This window comes from Ranitomeya variabilis, chromosome 2, assembly GCF_051348905.1.
Source record: "Ranitomeya variabilis isolate aRanVar5 chromosome 2, aRanVar5.hap1, whole genome shotgun sequence".
NCBI lineage: Eukaryota > Metazoa > Chordata > Amphibia > Anura > Dendrobatidae > Ranitomeya > Ranitomeya variabilis.
Genome location: NC_135233.1, coordinates 382,451,504 through 382,470,293, shown reverse-complemented (window position 1 = coordinate 382,470,293; position 18,790 = coordinate 382,451,504). Strand labels below are relative to the sequence as shown.

General features: G+C 46.3%; 2 protein-coding genes across 4 annotated transcripts in view; one reads left to right on the top strand and one right to left on the bottom strand.

Moving 5' to 3' along the window:
• Nucleotides 1–2,124: 2,124 nt before the first annotated feature.
• Nucleotides 2,125–16,551, bottom strand: KIFC1 (kinesin family member C1). Of its 3 annotated transcripts, none has more exons than XM_077286194.1 (17): nt 16,418–16,551; nt 11,232–11,363; nt 11,017–11,134; nt 10,434–10,484; nt 6,308–6,337; nt 5,858–6,068; nt 5,538–5,715; nt 5,251–5,418; nt 5,040–5,162; nt 4,849–4,965; nt 4,596–4,769; nt 4,177–4,344; nt 3,940–4,078; nt 3,439–3,578; nt 3,283–3,356; nt 3,058–3,133; nt 2,125–2,726 (listed from the first exon to the last, which is right to left on the bottom strand). In XM_077286194.1, the coding sequence occupies exons 2-17, from the start codon at nt 11,352–11,354 to the stop codon at nt 2,682–2,684; spliced, it is 1,935 nt and encodes a 644-aa protein (XP_077142309.1). In that variant the 5' UTR covers nt 11,355–11,363; nt 16,418–16,551; the 3' UTR covers nt 2,125–2,681. The 3 variants fall into 3 exon arrangements, with proteins under 3 accessions (XP_077142309.1, XP_077142310.1, XP_077142311.1); XM_077286195.1 differs by having other exon boundaries at nt 11,250–11,363; nt 16,418–16,544; XM_077286196.1 differs by lacking the exon at nt 6,308–6,337 and having other exon boundaries at nt 16,418–16,544.
• Nucleotides 16,552–16,613: 62 nt separating this feature from the next.
• LOC143806165 (uncharacterized) overlaps nt 16,614–18,790 on the top strand; it is a 62,570-nt gene continuing 60,393 nt past the window's right edge. The window contains exon 1 of the mRNA XM_077286197.1: nt 16,614–16,827. The gene's annotated coding sequence lies outside the window, so the exon portion shown is untranslated. The remainder of the gene's footprint in view (nt 16,828–18,790) is intronic.

Here is an 18,790-nt window from a genome sequence, read left to right as displayed (position 1 = left end):
TTGGGGGTTCAATTTCTCTGGAGGCAAGCGAGGTCTTATTTTTTCCCTCTACGGGTAGTCAGTTCTCCGGCTGGCTCGAGACGTCTAGAACCAACGTAGGCACGTTCACCGGCTACTTTTAGTTGTTTGTGTCAGGATCAGGTATGCGGTTAGCCCAGTTTACACCTCCCTAGAGCAGTATTTATATTTTTGCTATCTTGCCGGAATATCAGAGATCCTCTGCCATTGGGATCATAACAGCTATGTGGTCGCTGGTGAGATGTCAGTGAGATCTTCCAACGATCGCTGCTGCGATCTCACTGTTTGACATCTCACCAGCGACCTGTAGCGACCTGTACAACGATGTCACATGGGAGCTATTATGACGATTCAGTGTCTGAGTCGTCAACGAGGTCGTTGGTAAGGTGTCAAACACAGCGATGTGTGCTACCCAGCGGGACCTCAACGATCAAAAAAAGGTCCAGGCCATTCTGACACGACCAGAGATCTCACAGCAGGGGCCTGGTCGCTGCTACGTGTCACACATAGCGAGATCGCAACTGAGGTCGCTGTTGCGTCACAAAACTTGTGACTCAGCAGCGATCTCGCTAGCGATCTCGCTTAGTGAGACGGGGGCTTTACCCTCTTAAGAGTTTGATAATCCTCTCCTTTGTTTCAATTGACATCTCTCATGTTGGAGCCATGATTCATGTCAGTCCACTTGGTGCAGCAGCTCTCCAAGGTGTGATCACTCCTTTTTAGATGCAGACTAACGAGCAGCTCTAACTTGATGCAGGTGTTAGTTTTGGGAATGAAAATTTACAGGGTGATAACAATTTTTTCCTCAAAATTGAGTGATTCCATAACTTTTTCCTCTATGCTTGGTTAAAAAAGTAACCATTACTGACTACCACATTTTTGTTCTAGATTTCTTTTCGTGTTTCTTAAAGCCAGAAAGTTGCCATTTGAAATGACTTTAGGTTTGTGCCATGTCTGCGATCTGCTTTTTATTCTACAAAATTAAACAACTGAATGAACATCCTCCAAGGCCGGTGATTCCATAATTTTTGCCAGGGGTTGTAGCTAGTCACCAAAACACTGAAAATCCTACCTAAAACCAGTTAATAGACTACAAGGTAACACTCCTGTCACAGTTGATCCCTCTCAATAGCCAAATATGATACAGCAACACTAGCAATCCTCCGAGTACCACTATAATTCACACTTGTACACTAATCCCATCTCATGCAGACACTTCAAAAAGGCATAGGCAACTCCAGTTCTTGGACAAAACTATTTATTAATGCAAATTAACTCCCCTGGAATGGCCGTAGGCAAAGCTCTCAGTAAAAGAGAAATACAAATGCAAGAATAAACTTCTTACCTTATGCTGCAATGTTGGAATTCACTTTTACTGGAGGTTCCATTATCACTCTAGAACCAGAAGGTATTAATGCACAGCTGATCCCGGGTTTCGGCACCAAATTCTGTGATCTAAATACATTCTTTTCTATGTCTTTTGAACTATAAATTAATACGATTTTTTTTTCACGGGCGCTTGGAAAAGCAATACAGCACAGACGACTAGTATGGTGTACTCAGAATTTCTGCTTAATTAGCACATGCAAGCTACTTTAGTGTCACAAAGGAACAGTTCCCTCCGAAATACATAACCAACAGGAACTTCAGGGGTGTGAATACAAATGTGAAACTATGACGTGAAGTCGTTAGTGGCAAAAATAATGTTTGTTTTAATGTAATTATACACACACAGAGGTGTTTGTATAACTACTTGTAGCATCAGTTTTCTTTTCTATTTTTTATGTTAGAGGGCATATTTATTGATTTTTATACATTGTGTTGGAATACGATTTGTTTTCTGACATTTTGATAAGTTCGATGGTATAGATCTGTAATACAGAAGTGTGCATGAGCTCAGTTATTGATAAAACACAAAAAATAAGATGTAAAGATAACTGATGTCAATTTACACTTTACTCTTTCATGATGTGAGATGTACAGACACCATGATTATACTGCACATAACACAGGCACTAATATACACGCAACGTTCACAAGTTATGATTGTTTATGCTCACAACAGGGAACATATTCACACACGAAACACTGATTAAGTCACAGACGTACAAGAAATGGCAAATTTATTTACAGCAAGTCACCTCATGCATGTATACATATGTACAGACATCTATAAAAAAAATTATTATTCTAAACAGCATTAGATAAAAAAATACATGGAGGAAAATATTCACACAGTCATTAGGCACATTGTTTCTGACATTTTTTGTATGTTAACATAAGAGAGGATTTTTAAGTCTGAAATGCCTGATAACAGCAAGTGTACTTTATAGAAAACGAAGGACCTACCCCAGCCTAAAATTTATAGATTCAAAGAAAAAAGAAACCGCATCAAATAAGCTGCGAATGGTGTAGTATGAGGGATGGAAGTTCATAAATGCATTGTGGAGCGTCTCCACTACATGGGATGGAGACTAAAGTATTTTTTTTTTTAAGGGCATTTACAACTTCTGCTTTGTGAACCACCAGACGACCCCTGTAAAATCAGGACCATATGAGCCTCCACTTACGGATGACGTACGGCTCTTAAAATTGGCAGTTGTAGATAACACAAAATTAAAAAAAAAAAGGTTTATAGATACAACTTGCTTCTGACGAGCGGCTCACTTCCGGTTTGCACGTGCTGTGCCGATCATACATTCATTCACCTGAAACAGAACGTTAAATAAATATCGATAATAATATCAATAATAGAGATGAGTGAATAAATGCACAGGACCCCGGTCCAGCAGCCACCGACCTGGCACCAGGGACCTGCACATTTATCTGCTCATCTCTAATTACCATCATGATAACGTTGCTGAATACAGTACAGAAGCATCCATTATAGCTTAATAATCAAATGTTATTATAATTTGATTCATTCTTAAATTCTTGATATCCAGATTACAAATAATAGTGGAGGAAACTTCAGGTAGGAGCATCAACAGGACTCCCCACAGCGATACCTTAAAAGCAAATCTCTCTTCAATACCTTACCTTGCTGGCAAACCTTAAAGAGTTCACAGACTCTGCAAAGTTTTCTTCCAAAGGAGAAATATTAACAAACATCAACCTATAATAAAAAGATATAATTATATATATTAAAAAATTATAAATAGATAAGGAAAGTCTAAGAGTTTTAAGCTGGTTATACACATTACACAGCCGGCTGACTGCTGTCTCCCCCAAACATCGGAAGCGTTCCTGTGTTTTCTTACTTACACTTTTGAGTTTCCACCCAAGCTGTTCTGCAGCAGGTACGTCAGCTTACTATTCCGATACGGTATATGGGCATCCTGCCAGTAGAAGAAATATTATTTTTTTTATGTTAGATTGTAATATTACAAAGAAACATGTAATATACAGACGAGTCCGTACCTTGTTACATAATGAAGTAATAACCATTCCCAATGTGGACAGTGAAGTGTTAATGCTCTGCGTTTCCTTTAACCGATCTCCTGTGGAAAGAGATCGGTCCAGACGCTCACTCCCAGCAAGGTCGATCAGGCTTAGGACAGCTGAAAACAGAACAAAACCTTAGTAAATTTGTGTGTGTATATATATATATATATATATATATATATATATATATATATATATATATATATTTTTTTTTTTTTTTTAACCTGACAAGTGCATGTACGGTAATGCTGCAGCTGGAGAATTCTCTTATTTGAGGGAGACCCCATCAGAGTGAATATTACACTGACGGTCATGTCGGTCCATAAGCATTGAGGAACTTCTATGTCCTACATGGTCACTTATGACATGAAGTTCCGGACTTTAGATGACAATTTTGGAGCCTCCTTGTTCTGGTGATCAGCTGCCCCTTCCTTGTAGGAGCCCAGATAAGCCCACCCGTACTCTACACATACTTACATGATGTCCGGACATCTCTGAGACCGCTCTCCCCCTCTATCTTCAGCTGAAACACACTGTGGCTACGAGACGACCGGTCATTAAGAGCAGTTTTCGCCACAGATCGGTTTGTTTTTGCCATCTGCAGAAGTTCGTGCACCTGACAAACATAAATGCACTCGCATTAGTGAAAAGTAATGAAATACAGTGTAGTCTTATTCTACAGCGAGCTGCGGTTATATCACGGATTCTCCTCACCTCTTCCACGCTGGAAACGTCGACATAACGCAGGTTGGTGACCTGTACTTCGTTGCTGGAGGGACTGACTTTCCGAATGTCATACTCTTGTTTCTTGTCTGGTCGGTTTACCAGCAGATCCCTCAGGGTCTCATTATAAATCTCAAGGAAACTAGCCGTGAACTTATACTTGGGACGACAAAGTAATAAAATCAGTGAAAGCGGCTCCTTGTGTGAAATTCTTGACATACTCAAGGCTGATGAGGAACAGGTCATGTGTTTTAACCCTAAAACTATGCGACTACTGGGCAATCTTATTCATCTGAATCGCTACCAATACTAAACATTGGGTAAGGAAGAAATAAATAAATAAGAGTCCAACCACAGAGCACTAACAATTTAGGAGAACGTCCTTAAAGACGTGGGCACAAGCCACTGACCTGCCAGCCTTTAGACTTCAGCTCATCTGCACAGGTGAAGATCTGCTGGATAGCTCTGGGTATCATTCCCATGGTGTCCACGCATAGGTTTTCTGGACCCTCCATAGTATACGTTTTCCCACTGCCGGTCTGGCCATATGCAAATATGCACACAGGATACCCATCAAGGGCAGACTACAGGAGAGAAAGCCCAGGATAAACTGAGGAAACATGGAGTGAAGCCATCAGTAGAAAGCATGGATGTGAGCCTTACCTGAACCAGCAAAGAGATCTCTTCGAACACGGCCGCCTGACTAGTGCTGGGTGGGAAGATGCAGTCGAAATTAAAGTCATATTTGACAGCCTGACTCTTATCCCGACCGATGTGAGACTAATGGAGATGAAAAAAATAAGTCAGTAACCCCACAGGCACCTCCTTCATTTCACTTTGAACGATAAGCCTACCTCCTCAGTCTTCGTTAACAGTATAGCCTTCTCATCATTAGGGGAGAAAACAATGTGTCCTACAGGTGAAGGCTTCTCCGAGGGCAGAGTTGGCCGGACTCTGCAGAAGACACGAATGTTTCCCTAGTGTGGAAGGGACCAGATGAAGCAGAGAGGTTACATAAGATCACTTACTATTAGAATAGCCGGCGGAGAGTCCGGTGTCTCGTACCTTCAGCTCCTGCACAGTGTTGTGTAACCGTCTGCGCTCGCTTTCCAGCGTGTATATTTGTGTGTCCTTTTCGGTTATACGACATTTCAGATCATTTATCTCCTGGCTTTGCTCTCTGACTGTGGTCTGCAGTCTCGAGTTCTCTCCCTCCAGACAAATCAACCGCCCCTAGAAGAAGGTTTAACCAAACCGTGGTCAGCGACCGATTAATGACAACCTGCATGAAGTGGCCCATGGGATCAGCAGGAAACATACAATGAAAATCCAATAATGCACATGTACTTCACCTCCTTGTCCTTTAGCTGCTGTGTCACACTCTGATTAGTTGTCCTGAGCTCGTCCACCGCACATTTCTCAGTAGCCAGTTCTGATTCCAGCCTCTGGCTGAGCTCGGTCAGCCGCTGCACCTCCTTCTCCGTCTGCGACAACTTCTTCTGCTCAGATTGCAGCTTGGCCTCTGATGAACTAAATACGGGATAGAACACAATGTTGTAGAATATAAAGCAAATGGGGTAAGACTAGAGAGGTTTATATGCAAAGCCCTGCTAGGAAGGAGGATGCCAAGATAAAGGACGGGGTGTAACGCAAGATATAAGCCTTCATTCACCATAGCTGCTGGCTGAGGCCACCATTCTGGTTTGTAAGAAGCTCCACTTGCTTCTGCAGTTGCTCCCTGGTGGTCTGGAGACGAGCATTTTCACCTGACAAGGATTGTACTTTGCCTTTGTAATTAGTGACCTTGTCCTTCATGTCATTAACTTGGCCCTTCAGATCCCACGCGGCGCGTTTGCCACCTGCTGAAGCTGCCACCTGTGGAGCTGGAGGATGAGGAAAGAAATAAGAGTTAATATTCAGCAATATCGACTATTAGATGCTATAACTTCAGTCTCGCCATATTTACCCCACATCCCTCCAGTCTTATTCACTACCATGAGAGATGAGGTGTGATGACATACGATACATGCTCTTATGTGTGTGTGTCTACCGGTGCGGAGGAGACGTACAACACTAGTATCAGCCTGCCGCAGCCCAGGTGCTCGCTAATATGGAAGCTTACCTGCTGCTGGTCCTTTCACTTTAGCAGCACCTGTAGGGGGGGAAAAAAAAATTACAATTTCCTAAATGTTAAGGAATTAAAGCGGATCTGTCACTAGATCTAAACATATAGGAAAGATATATATCTTGGTACCGTGTTAGCCAGTAGATAGAAAAATATTTAGAATTGAGAGTCCTCAGTGGTTGATACCTTTTAATGGCTAACTGAAAAGATGGTAACAAATTGCAAGCTTTCGAGACTACACAGGTCTCTTCATCAGGCAAAGACTAAAAGAAATTCTGTCACATATTTATGCACAATATAGCACAGGAAAAAAAAAAAAGAAAAAAGAAAACTTTCAATTTGTTACCATCTTTTGAGACAGCCATTAAAAGGTATCAACCACTGAGGACTCTCAATTCTAAATATTTTTTTTTAGATCTAAACATATAATCTGTTTATCTCATCACCTGGCCCTGATGAGGAGAAAGAGTCAGGGTGGATTGATTTAAATCACGCCGATTTAAATCATGATTTAAATCACGATTTAAATCAAAAGATTTTTTTTAATATAAATCACGATTAAAATGAGAAGTGAGAGCAGTGCGCATGTGCGCCCATAGTTACACGGACGAAACTAGGGGCAACGATCTAACGCCAGGGTGAGGGGGGGACCCCAAAGTAAGTAAAAATCTTTTTTGTTTTACTATATGGCAATAGGTAGGTGTTTAAAAGCAGCATGTCTTAATTGTATAAACTATTAATAGCCTCCACATTTTGTTCATACTGCCCCTTTAATTCCACACTTCTAGCTTGGTTTCACTTTTGGTTTAGTTTCTTTTTCCATTCAGTTGACATGCCCAAACTTGTTGGATAGTCAGCAGTACTTGGCTGTAGTAACAATCAAACTTCATAAGTGATCTGTGTGAGCCATGGCAGGTCGTAAGAGAGACCCTATTTGGGTTCATTTTGTTGAGATGCCAGCAGCAGATCTTGGAAAGAAAGGTGCAAGAGCAAAGTGCAAATACTGTCAAAAGGATATCCAAGGACTTGTTTGCCGTTTGAAATCACATTATGAAAACTGCAACCAGAAGGGAAATGAAGATGTTGATAGTGAAGTGTTTCTTTGGTCATCTTCATCACCGCACTTCTCATGATGTTGCCTCATTCACGCCACCAGGCCTTGCATCTCTTTGTTGCATCGTTTGCATTTTGCACGCATGCCTGCCTTACCGATAGGCGAAGGAGCTTCATTAAAATATTCCCAAACTGGGTCTCTTTTACGGCCTGCTGCCATTATAAGGAAAGAATGTAATAAACCTCAGATCGTACACACAAACAGATCCAGACTTGTCTGTCTGTGGCTATGCTGCAGTATTGTGCTCAAAGTTTCACTTTCATTTTTTTGTCTGCTTGCCCTTCCTCCTCAAAACACTTAGATTCACATTCTTCTTGTGTTGTGCAGATCTATTCCACTCCAAACAATCAGAAACATATTGTCTAACTTCTTGGACTTGGCACTGAAGGGGTTGATTCTGTATTCATAGGTTTGTAGAACAATAGGATTAAGGTCTTTTTCTCAACTCTGTTCATGTTGTAACATTTTTGCCATGAAGAAGAGGCTGGGACCTCTGCGGAGTCAAATTCAGTTTTGAGAACTGCGTAAGTAAAGCGAGCGTCTGTGATAATATAGGAGAGAAACTGCCCACTAATCCTACAGAAACCTCTGGAAGAGCATGGCATTGTGAATGTTACACATATACAGCCTTTATTCTACTGAGTTAAACAACTCAGCTTTATCTCATGATGGAAGAACCTTTGGATGGTAAAATATTTTCCTCAAAAAGCAGTTTATTGAAAAAAATCCGATTTAAATCAAAAAAATCCGATTTAAATCAAAAAAATCCGATTTTTTTGATTTTTTTTTAAAAAACATTGATTTTTATCCATTCTGGAAAGAGTTAAGGTACCTTCACACTCAGCAACTTTACAACGAGAACGACAACGATCCGTGACGTTGCAGCGTTCTGGATAGCGATCTCGTTGTGTTTGACACGCAGCAGCGATCTGGATCCCGCTGTGATATCGCTGGTCGGAGCTAGAAGTCCAGAACTTTATTTGGTCGTCAGGTCGGCGTGTATCGTCATGTTTGACAGCAAAAGCAACGATGCCAGCAATGTTTTACATGGAGCTAACGACCTGTGAGAACGATCAGTGAGTCACCGTTACGTCACAGGATCGCTCCTGCATCGTTCTGGAGCTGCTGTGTTTGACGTCTCTACAGCGACCTGAACAGCGACGCTGCAGTGATCGGCTCGTTGTCTACATCGCTGCAGCGTCGCTGAGTGTGACGGTACCTTAACTTTGAACACTGACTAATTCTTTCTGCAGAAGAAACGGATGGCTGGCACACGACTTGTATTTGGATGTGTGGTGCTAGTGAACGGAATCTGAGATCCCATGAAGAGATAAAGTCAATAATCACTGCACTCATACCCGGAAGAATTTTTGCTTCAAGTGAAAATATTTATTTATAAGTGATGAGCGACAGGCATCGCTCATCACTTATAAATAAATATTTTCACTTGAAGCAAAAATTCTTCCGGGTAGGAGTGCAGTGATTATTGACTTTATCTGTAATTCTTTCTGAACACTCAGCATTTTAGGAGTCCGGCTATGAACACTGCTACATATTAGGAGACCAAGTGTAATCGAGCTGAAATGTCCGTCTCTGCCTACACGGCGTGTGTGACAAATTACTGTCCTCTCACTAAATTCTGTCACTTGCTCAGAAGAAGCTGCAGTCTGCACAGTGATGCAGTAAGAAAGGCCACAGCCGCCATTCAGCAACCTTTTCACCAGAATTATGGCTTAAAACAGTTTGACTTGATGCAGAATTCTGAGTCGATTTGACGTTTACGTGCCAGACTCCAGCACATGGCCATAATCGATGAGCGGGGGCCCGAGGCTTCCGGCAGCACGGTAAGTGCGTAATTACAGTTTCTAACACCATCTGCTGCCAAAACCAAGATTACCAAGGAGAGCTCTGCACATGTACATTGTATCTGTGCTACCTCAGGAAGGTCCTGGCTGTCAGTCACAGGGGCAGGAGGGAGAGGAAATTAATATTTATCAAAACCCATGTAGCAAAGCCAGGTAGGATAAATCCTAGCACTGCACATCTTAGATGCACCTGCCTAGCCAGGGCCTGTGCTCACTAGGTGTCAGTCTGTTGGTTGGAGCAAAGTTGAGTAAGCTGAAGCTGGTGAGTGACCATCCAAAATGTGAGCTATACCTGAGAAAGACATGCCAGAGTCCTTCTCTGAATGGAGACTGCATGGGTCAACTAGGAAAGCAGAGCAATCTGCATGTTGGAGGTGCAGAATAACGTGTGGAAGCTGCAACCTGGTCAGTGTGAACTGTGCTTGGAGATGAACAGTTCTGTTTGGTGATGGAAGCTGCTTGAGCTCAGGGTCCTTCGAAATGCGTCATCCAGGAACTGGAATCTTTTTCTTGGGACTTTTTCCTTGCATGCTATAACTGCTCAATTGATGATGTGGATTTTCCTTTGCACAAGGTTTCTATTGATGGAATAAACTACCATTTATCTAAAATGCTGGATCAAATGCCCCCTTTTTTGGACAGGCTTTCCTTGGCTCTGGGATCCTGTGCACTCGTGGATAGGCAGCTGATCATACTGTCCATGTTTCAGAATATACATTGTAAATATAGAAAAACTTTTTTCTATTTTTTCTATATTTACTATGTATTGCTTTTTCTGACTTGAACGCCCCGCCCTTCACCATGCTGTGATTTTAATTACATCCAAACACAGTTGGTTCTAACCTCCTCTATAAATACAGGCTTTACCATTTTATTAGCCATAGGTAAGTGTTCACACTAGGCAGACAGGTTAGTTACCCATTCGATCTGAGATTACCTTGACGTTTGGTGAATGGGCTCACAACATTTGGCCAAATTTTGTGCTAAAAATCTCATGTGTTTTTTCATAAATTTCACAAGCCATTATGCTGTTCACATTTCATGTATTGCACATTTTCTTGCTTTAGCACAATAAACTTGAGTGCAGCCATTATCTATTTGCTATGTCAGAATATACATTGACCCCGCTCGTTGACCCGCTTACCTCCGCTGTTCACCCGGTTCTTCTGCTGTAGGACCTGAAGAGACTGTCGACCTGCAGACGAGAGAATAAACTTATTCTATTGCTCTGTACCAAGTATCCGCACTGGGTTATCAGAAAGACAGACAACACCCATTACATTATTTCCCAATGTCAAGCACTTCTATGTCTGCCCAGGCACAAGTAGAAAGAGGAATATTCCCTTATTGTGAGATTAAAGACCCCATTCACACAATGAGTCTTGTTTATTAATCCCGAACTGAACAGATCAGCAACGATTACTTGTAAGTGACTAACTGCATAATCTATCAGGGACCCACGGCAACCACTTTCCTTTTGTATGTCACAGGGGGGAGGATCCTGGCTTTGACCCTCTAACTATTTTGGTCACCAAGACCCTCTCCCCCATCAGTCCTAAGAGACAGAGTCCCACATGAGTGACCACCAGTCCATATATTGTGTATATGAGTAGTGGTGACGCATGTGCACTACTGCTCCACTCATCCTCAAGGAACAGAACTTGTTCCCAGCGTTATCAGACCCGGACAACTCCGCAACACAAACTGGAAACCCTGAGGTCCCTTACCTATCACTTGTGGCTTAGGCAGAGCAACAGCTGTAGTGACACGAGGTCGGAAAGAGGCAATACTTGCAGCTACTCGCGCCTTTGGTGCCTCACTGATTGGGGACGATTTCAGACGTTTCTGAGGAGGGGAAGGAAGATGAATCGTCACCTTGACCCGACGCTACAGACACCAGAGTGAAGAAATGAAGGGTAAAAAAAAGCAGCATGACACACACCCCCAGCTCTGCCTTTACCCTGGATGACTGCTCCAGGTTCTCCTCGCTCCGAGACCGCTTTCTGCTTGGAGGGATGGGGAGACGCGACATCTTCAATGGCTGCTGAGACTTTGGATTCTCCATAATCAGAGACTGAAAAGCAAATGATTGGACACATCAGAATGTGGACAAGTGCAAAGACTCCATAAGGCTATGTGCACAAGTTGCAGATTTACCCGCGGATCCGCAGCAGTTTTCCATGTGGTGTACAGTACCAAGTAAACCTATGAAAAACCAAATCCGCTGTGCACATGCTGCGGAAAATACCGCGTGGAAACGCTGCGTTGTATTTTCCGTAGCATGTTCATTCTTTGTGCGGAATTGCGGGGATTCCGCACACATAGTAATGCATTGATCCGCTTACTTCCCGCATGGGGCTATGCCCACCATGGACAAAGTAAGTGGATCATGTGCGGTTGGTACCCAGGGCGGAGGAGAGGAGACTCCAGGCCCTGGGAACCATATATCTGTAAAAAATAAAAAAAAAATAAAAAAAAGAATTAAAATAAATTGTGATATTCTCACCTTCCGGCGGCCCTCACAGCCTTCCCGCTCCTCGCGATGCTTCCGTTCCCAGTGATGCTTTGCGACAATGACCTGTGATGATGTGCGGTCTCGCGTGATGCTGGGTCATTGCCGCAAGGCATCACTAGGAACGGGAGCATCGTGAGGAGCTGGAAGGCTGCAGGGGCCGCCGGAAGGTGAGAATATCACGATTTTTTATTATTTTTAATATTATATCTTTTTAGTATTGATGCTGCATAGGCAGCATCAATAGTAAAAAGTTGGTCACACTTATCAAGCACTATGTTTGACAAGTGTGACCAACCTGTCAATCAGTTTTCCAAGCAATGCTACAGATCGCTTGGAAAACGCTAGCATTCTGCAAGCTAATTACGCTTGTAAAACGCTAGTGTTTATTGGGAATATGCGTGCCAATTCTGCATGCGTTATACCCGCGCCAGGGAGTTGCGGAATTGCCGCGGAAATTTCCGTGGCAATTCCGAACATGTGCACATAACCTAAGAAGGTGTGCCCTGCATGATCAGCGCCTTCCTGCCCTCCAGAAGCGGCAGTCACATGCGGCCACCCCCTATGGCGGCAGTACTGAGCCAGTTATCAGAATCAGTGGGGTTCTCAGAAGTTGACTGTCCCATATCAGGAATAACTAAGCAGGTAAATAATTGTTGTTTTTCACCTTCCGATTACTAGGACTTTTTACCCCTATTGGACATTGCTTTAGGAAGGATTGTGGGTTTTTTTTGTGATCAGGACAAGTATTTGTTGGACACAACATATCGTACTGGGGGGGGGGGGGACATTGAGTGAATTCCTTCTTGGGTTTCAAAAAAATAGAAAAAATTAAATCAAGAAGCATTGGAGAGTTCTGCTAGTTTTGTTCTTCGGATCTAGATAATGACAAATATATAAAGAAAAAAAATATGCAGTTCAGATATGGTTCATTTTTTGCAACGTTCATAGTATGAGAAAAATGGTGGCGACATGATTCTCCAGGTCAGTATCACTGCCATGATTGATCAGGTTGTACTGGGAGAAGTGGACGAGTCCTCCCCAGTGAAAACTGATAACATCTACTTGGACTTAAAGAAAAAAAATAACTCCGTAGGTGCCAAGTATTTTGATTTCTGAAATCTGCACACGTCCCTATAATACCGGTAATGACATATTCAGTGTTTTGGATCAATGTGCCATCCGTGTGTTGTGCAGGATTTACCCGGGCCCCTAGACTTGTATTGGCCATTGTCATCCATGCTGCTGGTAAACAACAGACATGTCTTCATGTGAAAACCCGGACATGTGAAGATCACCATAGGATTTAAAAGGTGTGTCTCCGGTAAGTGTGAAGCCGGATTCCACGTGTACTGGAGACTCCATGTGTAGGGGCCTTACATTGTGTGTCCAGTTCAACACGACACATTAAATGAAGGGTCCTCTGTGAGGACATTGGGTGGATGTTGGGGGTTGCTTTCTGGCTGCAGGATAAATTTGGAGCCGATCAGACGCCTCCTGCTGGTATTCCATGATGGATAAGAATCTGCCGGGATTTCTCAGCACCGAGGACATCATGAATCCTGACCAAATCCTAAAGTATATTTGCTGGAATGCAGCCACAAATTTGCAGACCCACCATCTTGCGTCAGTGCTCCTGCAGACCTTCATTATTGTGCCGCTCTCTGGCCTCCAGGGAACCATGCTTCTGTGACAGCCAAATATTTCACATTTTCCTTCTCCGTTCAGGAAAGCTGCTGACATTTTCTGCCCCCAGTTCCTGTATTTCCATGCATAGATGAGTCACTTGTCCTCGTTTCTATGTATTAGCTCTGGATTTTGGCTGCTATTCTTCCACAAAGACGACTTCTGTCCTGACTTCTCCGGACAGTACATGAGTGCCATGTGGTTCCTCTGTAACTGCTGTTCTGCGCTTATGGCCCTCATGGATGTGACCCGATTCTCACCAGAAGCTACAGGATGGCCCCAATTCATAGAGGCCAATGAACTGGTACTGACGAGGTGCCTGAACGTGAGTAAACTGTATACCTCAGTCGAATGTATGGTGCGGGCTCAGGTCCTGAACCTGCTCCCGACAAAGGACGTACAATTATATTCTACGTAGGGAAAAGGAAGAAAATTATTTTACCTTTTTAGTCCCCTGTAGGGAACTTGAACAAGTTTACGATCCCCTCTAGGCTATGAAGGGTACAAATGCCGGCAAGACGTGGGGGTCTTCAATCAGCCCCCTAGCTTCCCCTAGTGAATAGAGCTTGATCTGCTCCTGAGCTGCTATATACACACCCTGCATCCATTTACATTTGGTAACAAAGGGGTTAAAGCGTCTAAAGAAACTTCTTGGGAACTGACAGGCGACATAATAAAACAATCTACAACTAGGAAGACAAGGACTTAGATTGACATTTCCCTTCCAGTGAGGGACACAATGTTTCCTGGTATTATCCCCGAGGAGGCGCCACATCTCGTCCATTCCTCCATGGCTGACAGTGTGGGGTTACAGGGGTCTTCTGCAGCAAAACACAAACTCTGCTTCCCTCATCCACCTCGGGTCCAGCACTGACCCTCCACCACTGCTCACAGGGTCTGTTTTTCTGCAGTGTTGCCCGTCATGTCAGTGATATTTGCGGCTCGTGCTGTCACCTCAACTAGAACTCAAATATCTTCGCAAATACCAGGTATGCTGCCTTCCCCTCCCTCCTCCTTCACAACACGGTTACACGTACCTATGCCATTATAATCTCCTCTATATTACTACAGACGCAGACTATGCTGTGCCTTATATGACATTACAGTCATTTCCTTCTACTTTTTGCATCATAGTACGGTATGTTCCACCCTCATTTTATTTGTCTCACGCCCCCATGCTTGATATTCGGCGGTCTCACTCAGCCTGACACTTGCTTGTCTATCCTAATTTTTTACCTTAATGACCTAAGTATCTCTTGTCATGGATGTGACATTTTGCATTGTGTAACTTTGTGGTTCTCTGAACTGTGTATATATTCTTTTTGCTCATTATGTTTTTTCTTTCGTTTCATTTTGTATATATTTGTAAATAGTGTTTTCTTTATGTTCTGTTCACGTTTGTAGTAACTGATGAAGGTCCATATACAGGACCGAAACGTTTTTGGCTACTACGATTAAAATTTCACAAGCATTAAGTTGAGTGCCAGGGTCTTTCTTTTAGTATCATATGGTGTGGGAACCTACCTGGGCACCACTAGTAGTAGTGCACACGGTGTTATCTTTGACTCAACTAGAACTCAGTGATTGTCTGCAGTGCTGACAAAGTGAAGTTAGCGCTGCAGACAATAACAGACACTGGGAGCATTGGTAGAGTCAGTCTCTGACCAGGGGAGGGTGAGGAAAGCTAAAGGGTTTTTTTTGTTTTAAATCAAGCTGCAATGAGAAACCAGAAACTCCCCGTCACCTGTTGTAATCAGAGCAGACTGTGAGCGCTGCCGTCCATCTCTGCTGGCTGCAGCCCGCTCCAGACTATGTGCACACAACTGCCATAAATGCACCACAAGGGGAAAAAACCCATCCCTGCCACAGTCACCTGACCACTGCAGCCAGTGACTGGCCTCAGCTGTCACAAAGCCCAGTGATTGGCTGCAGTGGTCACATGCGTGGACATGCCATCACCCGCCATGTAACCAGAGAAGTGGGGGGGTATATAGCGGACCCCGGCTTCCCCATCATTATTTCTTATATCCGAAGATTAAAAACTAATTCCTCAGGACGACACAGAAGTCTATTTCTTATTCCATTTTTTTTTTTTTTTTTACAAAGTTTAACAATAAAAGTACAATAATAAAATACCGTACAGCGAGGAGCCTGATGGGAATCCGTTTAATAGGGGCTACAAAACCTATAAAACTGGCACAAAAAAATGGGCATCAGTGGCCACGGAGGGCGTCACTGGAAGGGTTAAATGACTTTGGGACGCTGATCTTCCCCCACATTACATAGTGATGGCCGCATGATGTCCAGGTCACGCCGGGCATCAGACACGGCAGACGGCCACTTCTCACATTGGCGCGATCTGATGACAGGAAAGTGTCGTACAGATCTGGGCCCGAAAGACCTGAACACGATGCGGCCACCAGTATGTATGGTGGGGGGAGATCAGGGGCCCAAAGCCATTTAACCCTTCCAGTGACGCCTCAGCGCCCACTTTGATGCCCATTTCTGTGCCAGTTTTATAGGTTTTGTAGCCGCTGTTAAGCAGATTCCCATCAGGCTCCTCGCTGTACGGTGTTTTATTATTGTAGATAAACCTGGAAAAAAAAAAAAAAAAAAAGAAATTTCTGAATAAGAAACCAACTCTAGTAGTGTCCCGATGTCTCTGAGCTTCTCATTCGCTGGAGATAAAATAGCTGATAACTGAGAGCAATAGCATGAAGAGCACAGGGAGTGACACTACAAATCCCAGCATGTCCTGGGAGCCGCACAGTAACAGGTGAGGAAAGGAGCAGAGACCGGAGGGACACACTGCAGCACTGACCGGACAGCGCCGGTAACGGTGATACCTGTGAACTAGACCGAGCTCAGCCGCCTCTCCGTACCCCCAGGCTCAGCTCCGCACGACTCCCCGGGCTCGGCCCCGCACGTACCTGCACGGCTCCCGGGCTCCGTTCTCCTCACCAGCCGCAACTCCTACTCTTCAAATTCAAAAGGAGCGTCGGTTAGATCCTAAAAGTCCCGCCTAAGTGTAGGCGACCAATGAAAGCTCAGTGGCGGCGATAGACGCGTTCCCATTGGACACTTTTTCTAAATAAAATTCATCAGAACGATTGTGTCAGCCAATCAGAGTCCAGACGGTCAGGTTTGGCTTCCTGTGATTGGTGAAGAGCTCGCCTGTCTCTTCTGACGGCTGCTGCAGGGAGGAAGTGACGATGGCGAGGCGGAGACAGGACGAGGCGGGCGGAGGACACAAGCTTTGTGCGCAGCTCCGAGAAACGGTCCGGACTCCGGCACATCCCGGCGCTGGCTGAGGCTCCTGCGAGTGGCGGCTCCTGCGGCAGTGAGTACAGAGCGGCGGCGCTGCCGTGAGAGTGGCGGCTGCTCGGGGCTGCGGGTGACGGCGCCTGACAGACGCAGATTGACTGATTGGCTGTAAAGTTTGACATGATCGTCTGCGATGAGCGCGAACTTCTGAGGATCGGCGGCGGATTTGTGGGCGGATTTCTGTGTTTTCTCCGCGGCGCACCGTCCTCTCCGCAGGAGGCTCCCGGGCCGCTGACGGTTGTGTCTGGGGTTTTCCCCTTAGGTCTCATCCTTTCTGTTCAGAGCGTGAAATCCGCGGCAATTCCGCCGGAGGCCTCCTGGGACCGGTGCAGACTGTCGCTGCGGATCCGCGATAAAATCCACAGAGATTCTATACCTAGAATAGTCCGATGTGACTGAAGTGTGAGAGAAATGCACGTGGGGAAACAAGTGGGAGGGGAATCATCAGAGGAAGCCATGCTGTGTAGAGCCGCAGCGCCCCCTACCGCACGGGCAGCCGCAGCGCCCCCTACCGCACGGGCAGCCGCAGCGCCCCCTACCGCACGGGCAGCCGCAGCGCCCCCTACCGCACGGGCAGCCGCCGCACTGTGTGTATTGGGGCATCAATCCACCTGGTATCTGCCTGGTGTGAACGAGCGCTAATACCTCACCCCGGAGGCAGAATATTGTGGAGATGTGCGGGCTCACAGAGTGTGGTGACGGTAGAGATAAGTGGGGTGGTCCTCGGGGGGGGGCCGCGGCCTGATTATCAGCGTCTGGTTCTCTCCTGTCAGTGGCCACGTGACGTGATGCTACAGTGTATGTGCTCTGCCACAGGGAGGACAGCCGGGCACACGGCAGGTGGGGGGCATCTTCCTGGCTGGAGCACAGAACCGGTGGATGGGGGGCAGTGTCCGTGGCATGTGAGAGGGGGGCAGTCTCTGTGGCGTGTGGGTGACCAGAGGAGGGGGGGGCAGTCTCTGTGGCGTGTGGGTGACCAGAGGAGGGGGGGGCAGTCTCTGTGGCGTGTGGGTGACCAGAGGAGGGGGGGGGCAGTCTCTGTGGCGTGTGGGTGACCGGGGGGGGGGGGGCAGTCTCTGTGGCGTGTGGGTGACCAGAGGAGGGGGGGGGGCAGTCTCTGTGGCGTGTGGGTGACCAGAGGAGGGGGGGGGGCAGTCTGTGGCGTGTGGGTGACCGGGGGGGGGCAGTCTCTGTGGCGTGTGGGTGACCAGAGGAGGGGGGGGGGGCAGTCTCTGTGGCGTGTGGGTGACCAGAGGGGGGGGCAGTCTCTGTGGCGTGTGGGTGACCAGAGGGGGGGGGCAGTCTCTGTGGCGTGTGGGTGACCGGGGGGGGCAGTCTCTGTGGCGTGTGGGTGACCGGGGGGGGCAGTCTCTGTGGCGTGTGGGTGACCGAGGGGGGGGGGGGCAGTCCCTGTGGCGTGTGGGTGACCAGAGGGGGGGGCAGTCTCTGGCGTGGGGGTGGCAGTCTCTGTGGCGTGTGGGTGACCAGAGGGGGGGGGGCAGTCTCTGTGGCGTGTGGGTGACCAGAGGGGGGGGGGGGGCAGTCTCTGTGGCGTGTGGGTGACCAGAGGGGGGGGGGGCAGTCTCTGTGGCGTGTGGGTGACCAGAGGGGGGGGGGGCCAGTCTCTGTGGCGTGTGGGTGACCAGAGGGGGGGGGGCAGTCTCTGTGGCGTGTGGGTGACCAGAGGGGGGGGGGGGCAGTCTCTGTGGCGTGTGGGTGACCAGAGGGGGGGGGGGCAGTCTCTGTGGCGTGTGGGTGACCAGAGGGGGGGGGGCAGTCTCTGTGGCGTGTGGGTGACCAGAGGGGGGGGGGCCAGTCTCTGTGGCGTGTGGGTGACCAGAGGGGGGGCAGTCTCTGTGGCGTGTGAGTGACCAGAGGGGGTGCAGTCTCTGTGGCGTGTGGGTGACCAGAGGGGGGGCAGTCTCTGTGGCGTGGGGGTGGCAGTCTCTGTGGCGTGTGGGGGGCAGTCTCTGTGGCGT